This window comes from Lynx canadensis, chromosome E1, assembly GCF_007474595.2.
Source record: "Lynx canadensis isolate LIC74 chromosome E1, mLynCan4.pri.v2, whole genome shotgun sequence".
Taxonomy (NCBI): domain Eukaryota; kingdom Metazoa; phylum Chordata; class Mammalia; order Carnivora; family Felidae; genus Lynx; species Lynx canadensis.
In genome coordinates this window covers 55,614,599-55,622,447 of record NC_044316.2, presented here as the reverse complement: position 1 = coordinate 55,622,447, position 7,849 = coordinate 55,614,599, and the positions used below count along the sequence as shown (strand labels likewise).

Below are 7,849 nucleotides of genomic sequence, written 5' to 3'. Positions count from 1 at the left end.
GCTGCCTGCCCAGAGGGCCCCCCATTGATTCCCGAGAATGAAGGAGTCGCTGAGGTGGGTCGCAGGACCCCTCCTGCTGTCCCCGGTTATCAACCACTCCCCACCTCTGGCACAATTTGGAATGTGGGCCGGGGAGAGGGGTGGTCCAGAGAGCCTCACAAGGATAGGCTGGGAAGTGTATCACCGAAGCTTGCTGGGCAGCTGGGTTGGGGAGAGAACGGGAAATTGGGGCCGGGTGGGAGCCCCCAGGTTGGGGGGGGGGTGCGGGGAGCAGTGACATCAGGAGCCGCTGTTCCTACGCCGGGAGGCATGGTCCCACATGGAGCGCTGCAGCTCATTGAAGGTGAGCGAGCCCAGGGTGATGGCGCATGGGCCCACGAGGCGGAAGCCGAATTTCTGGTAGAAGGGCACCAGCGCATCCTCACACATGAGCACGGCCCGGCGCACTGCTGGCTGCCTCCCCAGGTGGTGCAGGAACCGCCACATCAGGATGGAGCCCTTGCCTTGTCCCCGGAAAGTGTGGTGCACGGCCAGGGCGCGTAGGTGGGCGGTGTGGCCCCCGGGCCGGTGCAGCGTCATCGACTCCTGGGAACGGGCAAGGGATGTGAGTCCAGGGCATCTCCGTGGATACCTGCCTCCCCAGCTAGCTCCACTGGCCGAGCAAGCGTCTCTCGAGTGCCTCCAATCGGGGCTCCGTTCCTACCCAAGGAGGGCCCCAAACTGGGAGCCGTACCCTCCAAAGAGGTGGGTCCTTTTGACCCGGGAAAGGCCCAGAGGAAGAAATCACAGCCCAGGGGCGCCTGCCCTCACCTGAGTGAGTCTCTCCTGGTCCCAAAGCGAGCCGATGATGAAAGCCACAAGGCGGCCCTCCTGGAACCAGCCCATGGACAGCTCTGGACACAGGGTCAGGAAGTGCTTGATCTCCTCCAGATACAAGGGGCAGATGCCCAGGACAGAGATGAAGGCTGCAAGGGGAGGTACGGCGTGTGACTCAGCGGTCACCATGCCACATGCCACTGGCCACCGAGCATCTGCTCAGAAGCCCAGGTGTGCTTTCCCACTCCCCACCCCTCCCCCATAGGAAAGCGGGATTCGGGGCCCTTCCCATCCCCATGCACACGCACACGCACACACACACTTGATCTGATACTCTGGGGGCCCAGCCACCATGGACAGGGGCTCCTCCCCACGGACAGACGCGTCAGCGTCCAGACCCTGTGCGGGGCCCACTCACCTTCACGCTCAATCTCAAACACGCTGGCAGCATCCTCCGGGGTGAGGCAGCGGAACTCGTTGGCGGGAAGCGTATGACGCCGCTGGTGGCCTGGGGCCTTTGGGGTCTCCGGCTGCAGCTGCGAGGCCTCGGGCTCCAGCGGGTACGTGCTCTGTGTGGACATCCTGGATGCTGGTGCGTCCCCGGGTGCCCAGCTTCAGAAGTGGCCTTGGTGGCCGGAAAGGGTCCTGCGGCACCTATCGGGGAGGAGCGAGGGTCAGGGGTACGGTCCTCCTCTCCAATAGGGGCGGGCCAGGGTGACGGCGCGTCTTGCCTCTTGTGGCCGGACCTGGGGTCAGGTGAGTCCCAACGCAGACCCTGGGGGCCGTAAACATTGGTGCCCTCTCCCCCCCCTTTCCGTCTCAGACAGAAGTACCCGCGGAACAGCCCTTCCACACCTCCAGATCTGGCCTCACTGCCCTCCAGGGACACCCAGGTCTCAGGAGGCGGTGGGAAGGGTGGGCAGGGCTCTGCGGAGCCTGGGGACGGGTGGCCACCGACCACTTCTGACACAGTTGGTCTCATCTGCCCAGAAGGAGACTTTCTGGTCCTTTGGGTGAAAGATACCGTGGCTCCAGCTTTCTAGGCGGGTTCGGCCCTTGGCCCTGGAGCAAAAGGCCCTTAACCAAAGCGGGTTCTCAGGGAACCTTCACGTTTACTCAGATGGCCTCAGACTGGACCGCGCACGCATGCGGAAGGCATCAGGAGTGCAGGGGCAGTCTGAGGGAGAAGGGAGCGGGCCTGGGGAGCAGCGAGACCCCTCCCGCCCTGCCCCTGGCTCAGCCGCTGTGCCCCTGTGGCGCCGTGTCTCTCCCAAAATACCCTGGGGATTCTTAGAGGAGGCCATCCTTCCCTTAAAAAGCCCATGGCTTCCATACGTGCCTTGCCTCACCGCCCCCCCCCCCCTTCTACTTTTTCTCCCTACATCCAGAAGCCCCAGGCAGGGTAGCTCCTGTTCCTGAAGGCTGGGAGCCAAGAGCAAAGGTCCCACTTACCAGCACCCTCAGCAGGGGCCCAGTGTTCCCACCACAGAGCCGATCACCCCGGAGGTGGTCCGCAGGCACAGGAGCGGGGCGGGGGGGGAGATCTGGGACGCCCCCTCCGTGCGCAGCTCGCCTGTTGCAGCAGGCGTCACTGGGGAACATGGGATGTTCTCGGCGATTTATAATCCCTGCCCCGCCTCCTTGTCATACCAGCAGGACAAAGCCAGCAGGGCTGTGCGGCTCCGTGCCCTGTCTCTGCCTGTCAGACATCAGCACGACTTACTGGATGCACAAGGGATTACAGTGATTGATGAAGGCCCCAGAGAGGGGTGGGGAGAGCACAGGGCTAAAACCTCAGGGGTCCAGCTCTAATCCCGGCCCTGGCTCTGCCTGGCTGGGACAGGCATTCACCCTTTGTGCTCTGGAGGCTTGGGCAAGCCCACCTCTGAGGGTCCTTTCAGCTTCTGCAGGCTGGGAGTGCTACCCTTTGTGGCATCTACTGTGTGCTGGGCCTCGGGGACGAGTGTCCTTTAATCCACATGACAGGCCTGCCCAGTATTAGCCCCATTTTATAGAGAAGGGAACAGAGGCTCAGAGAGGCTGAAGAACCTGCTTAGAGCCTCCCAGCAAGTCGTCGAGGCCAGAAAGGCAACCCCGGGCTGTACCCCTGTGTCACGCAATTACAGGGTGTGTTGATTTTCCACATGACAGATCCGCGCCTTCACACTCCTGCTGGCCATCAATCAGACTGTGTCCTCAGGTCAGGGTCTGCCAAAGCGAGGGGAGCCAGTGGGTGTCCCATTGGCCTTGGGAGGAAATGCCCCGATCTCAGTGAGCCTGGAGAGGCAGGCAGGGCTGGAGGCAGCCGTATTCAGACCTTGCCGGGTAGACGGAGACAAGCCACTGATCACCAGACACACCCTCTACGTCCTGCCCTCATAAATTACCCCCTCCACGTATGTAACCAGCCTACCTCTTTCCAGAGCACTCTGAGGAAAAGACCCAGGTCCAGAAGTAAGAGTCAAAGCCCCACGCTCACCGCTCGCTCATCACCTGTCACAAAAACCAACCTCAACAAGCAAGAGGTCCTTAGTGACTCATGCCCCCCTGCCATCACCCTGGTGATGCCCTGTCTACCCGCCGCAGAAGGAGGGCCTGCTCTTGCCATGGTCCTGGAGCTCTGCCTACGTGGCTCTGACATCGGGGTCCCCAGACCAGCCCAGATGCCCCCCGCACCCACACTCCTATCTGTGGGATCCCTTCCTCCCAGGGCCTCTCTGCTGTGTGAGGCCCAGCAGAACCCCCAGAGCTTAACGTGCCCCCCACCCCAACTGCTACCAGGCACTTCCTGTCTTGCCCCTTCTGGGGGCCCACGACAGACCTCTCGGGACCGCCCAGAAGACCTCCTCACGCTTGGCTTTCGGGCCTGGTTGGGAAGACAGGTCCCGGACCGGGGCTGGGCACCTCAACCTCCAACCTCAAGGTCTCAGGAAAGGTCTTCTCTGTCTTTCTTAGACCCTGTGGCTCCACCGCGCCCCCTCATGCCCATCGCCACCGCCCAGAGCCACCAGAGAAGAGCAGGCTATCGAATCTGCCTCTCTTTTGATTGACCACTGTATGGCCCTATTCTTTCTGGAAAACACCTCTAGATACATGGAACCTCAGAGACGAAGACAGGACATCATTATACTAAACATGGCTGAGCTGGGGACCCGATCCCCCAAGGGGGCAGGCGAGGGAAAGGGAGGGTGAGCTGTCCCCATCAACTGAAGAACCTGACAGTATGCCATCAGCGATGAGAGGGAAAGAGATGGGTGACGGACACACGGGGGTGACGGAGACAGAGAAGGACGCCTCTGTAGTGAAATTAAGAGAAAGGTCAAGAGTGACTGCATTTGTCTCTAGTCCCAGCCTTGCTGAGTGATGATCTCTGGAGGCCTGTGGGAACACCAACCGCTTCCGGACCTCGGGGTGTCCTTCCCCACGAGGAGCTGTCATCAAATTCATCTGACCAACAGAGTGGCCTCAAGGGATGTACCTTGTGAATAAGGGTGCCAGATTTAGCAAATAAAATGCAGGAAGCCCTGTGAAATTCAAATTTCAGGTAAACAACTTTTTTTTTTTAGGATTTTATTTTTGTTTTTATTTTTACTTTTTTTCGGTGCAAAAAGGTGATTTTGTCACAGCATGGGGACAGGACCCCGTGGGCAGAAAGAGCTGCCTAAAGATGTTACTTTTAGTTAATCTCTACACCCAAACCTAGGGCTCGAACTCACAACCCTGAGATTAAGAGTCGCGCATTCCACTGACTGAGACAGCCAGGTGCCCCACAAATAACTTATTTTTAAGTTTATTTATTTATTTTTTTTTTAATTTTTTTTTTAATTTAAAAAAAAAATTTTTTTTTTCAACGTTTATTTATTTTTGGGACAGAGAGAGACAGAGCATGAATGGGGGAGGGGCAGAGAGAGAGGGAGACACAGAATCGGAAACAGGCTCCAGGCTCCGAGCCATCAGCCCAGAGCCCGACGCGGGGCTCGAACTCCCGGACCGCGAGATCGTGACCTGGCTGAAGTCGGATGCTTAACCGACTGCGCCACCCAGGCGCCCCAAGTTTATTTATTTATTTTGAGAGAGAGAGAGAAAAAGGGCCAGCAGAGGAGGGGCAGAGAGGGGGGAGGCAGAGAATCCAAAGCAGGCTCTGTGTTACAGCAGAGAGCCCCGCACAGGGCCGAACTCACAAACTGGGAGATCATGACCTGAGCCAAAGTCGGACACTTAACCAACTGAGCCCCCCCAGGCGCCCCATCCCCACGACAAATTTTCTTAAGTATAAGTCTGTCCCCTGCAATATTTGGGACACACTTACACAAAAAAATTGTTGATCCAAAATTCTGATTTCCACCTGAAACTCACGCGACATTTAGGTCAACCCTATTCAAAGTTAAAAATAGATTTTTAAAAAAATTCTGATTTTATTGGGCATCCTGTGTTTTATCTGGCTACTCTGTCTGTGAGGTCTGAGAAAGGGAGTGGTCAGCACAGGCCGGGGAAGGGGCAGTGAGGGAACCAGGAAGAATTGCGTGCCTGCACCGGGGCACAGGGAAGAAGGTGTCCGTGCCTCGGGCAGGGCTGAAGTCCTTGTGTACATCATGGTGTGATGTCGCTAGCCATTACTGTGACCGATCCCACTCCCCCGGCTTCAAAGCAGGGCTCCCGTGCCTGGCTGCACCCTGAAATCATCTGGGAGCTTTAAAAAATTCCAAGCACTGTGTCACCTCCCCAGAGATTCTCATTTTAAGTTCTGGGGTAGGGCCTCGGGAGCATAGCTCCTCCCCCAGGGGCTTCCTCTGCGCAGCCGGGCCTGAGAACCACTCTTCAAAGTACACATTCTCCAAGGGGCCCCCGGCTGGCTCCGTCAGCAGAGCATGTGACTCTGGGTCTGTGGGTCATGAGTTCGGGCCCCGCACGTGGCGAGTTTATTTAAAAAAAAAAAAAAAAAAAAAAAGGTACATGTTCTCCGAGCTGTAGGTTGGCATCCTGTTTGTCTGCCTTGTGGGGAGAGAGAGCGTGCCTACCTAGCCATGTGCCCAGAGCAGGGGTTCAAACTTTTGCACGCCTTTGCAAGTGGAGTCTTGGGCAGAGGTCAAGTGTGTAAAACAGATCAAGAGTCCCCACACACCCCCCCCCCGACCCTCCCGCAACAGGCCAGAACTGCTGTGAATTCCATGAGGGCCCTGCCGAGATGAGACTGGTCCCAGTAGGGACCCCCTAAGAGAAATGGACTCCCTTCAGAAGCTCAGACTCACCTTAGAGTGCCCTCTGCCCTGAATGCCCCCCCCACCCCCCTGCATGTTCTGAGGCTCTGTCCAGGCTCAGGGGGCAAGAGAAAAGGGCCATCTATGTGACAGGCATCACAGAGGACATCACAGGCTCTCCAACAGCAGAACCAGAGGTGAGCTGCGTATCTGATGGAGTCAGTGTGACCCAGTGTCCTGTGTGGGGACCACTGGCTCAGGGTGCTTCTTTTTAGATCCCCTATTGATGTAATTTTGGTCTTTTTTTTTTTTAATGTTTATTTTTGAGGCGGGGGGGAGGGACAGAGAGAGAGAAGGAGACACAGAATCTGAAGCAGACGCCAGGCTCTGAGCTGTCAGCACAGAACCCAACACAGGGCTTGAACCCACGAACCAGGAGCTCATGACCTGAGCCGAAGTCGGACGCTTAACTGACTGGACCACCCAGGCGCCCTGGTATAATTTTGCTCTTTGCCAGTCTTCTCGCATTGAGAAGCACCAGCTCCCTTGAAAGGGTCCTGTAACCACTGCTCCCCAGTTCTGACTCTGCCCGTTGGCCTCCAAACCACACTCCTCCTCACTGCATGTCTCCCCCTTAGGGGTGCCGCCCTCACTCCCTCCGGTCTGGTCTCCCAGTCCACCAGACGGGTCTATGTACATGTGAATGGCAGTTATGGGCTGGGCTCCGGTTCTCTCCCACACGGTTCTTTGGTCCCAAGCAAACCGTGGGCGATGGCTTGGCTTCCTGCTCTAGGGCTCCAGAACATTCTATGATAGTTTGGAGCAAGGCTGTTCAGGGCCCATAGAGACACCACCCACCCCCACCCCCACACAAGTGTCACGTTACCTAACTCCTCACCCGTCTTAGCCTCACCTCTGACCCAGCTGAGCCCCTATCCCACTAACAAATCTGAAGCGGCAAGGATGACGGGTACAGATGTGGCCATACTCGTGATGGAGTAGACGACGGAGGTCTGGGTACTGAAAGAGTGTTCTTTTTTTTAAAAAAAATTTTGGGGCGCCTGGGTGGCGCAGTCGGTTGGGCGTCCGACTTCAGCCAGGTCACGATCTCGCGGTCCGTGGGTTCGAGCCCCGCGTCGGGCTCTGGGCTGATGATGGCCCAGAGCCTGGAGCCTGCTTCCGATTCTGTGTCTCCCTCTCTCTCTGCCCCTCCCCCGTTCATGCTCTGTCTCTCTCTGTCCCAAAAAAATAAATAAAACGTTGAAAAAAAAAAATTTTTTTTAACGTTTATTTTTTATTTTTGAGACAGAGAGAGACAGAGCATGAACGGGGGAGGGGCAGAGAGAGAGAGGGAGACACAGAATCCGAAACAGGCTCCAGGCCCTGAGCTGTCAGCACAGAGCCCGACGCGGGGCTCGAACTCACGAACTGCGAGATCGTGACCTGAGCCGAAGTCGGATGCTTAACTGACTGAGCCACCCAGGCGCCCCTGAAAGAGTGTTCTGAGGGGCTGCGTGTTGGCACAGGAAAGCTAAGGAACGTCCACTCTTTGGGAGGAAGGAGACGTTAGCAGGAAGAAAGGAAAAGGATAAAGACATTTCCCAGAGTCCCGGCCATGGGGCAGTCAGCAACGTCAAGTGCAGCCAGAATGGAGAAGAGATCTCAGATGCTCTTATCACGGAGGCCCCTGGGGGCCTTGAAGTCTTTCAGAAGAGAGGGGTGGGGAGGTGTGAGGGCAGAGGCAGGGGAGCGGCCTCATGGTGGCAAAGCAGAGGTCACAGCAGGGCAGAGGCCACCTGTTAAAGGTACACTGACCCGGGGCGCCTGGTGACTCA

General features: G+C 57.3%; 1 protein-coding gene across 1 annotated transcript; it reads right to left on the bottom strand.

Annotated features, from left to right (window-relative positions):
* Positions 1–151: 151 nt before the first annotated feature.
* On the bottom strand, positions 152–1,409 carry AANAT (aralkylamine N-acetyltransferase). The gene is made up of 3 exons (XM_030294986.1): positions 1,235–1,409; positions 811–965; positions 152–585 (listed from the first exon to the last, which is right to left on the bottom strand). Exons 1-3 carry the CDS (start codon positions 1,395–1,397, stop codon positions 280–282), a joined length of 624 nt encoding a protein of 207 aa, XP_030150846.1. The 5' UTR covers positions 1,398–1,409; the 3' UTR covers positions 152–279.
* Positions 1,410–7,849: the final 6,440 nt, after the last annotated feature.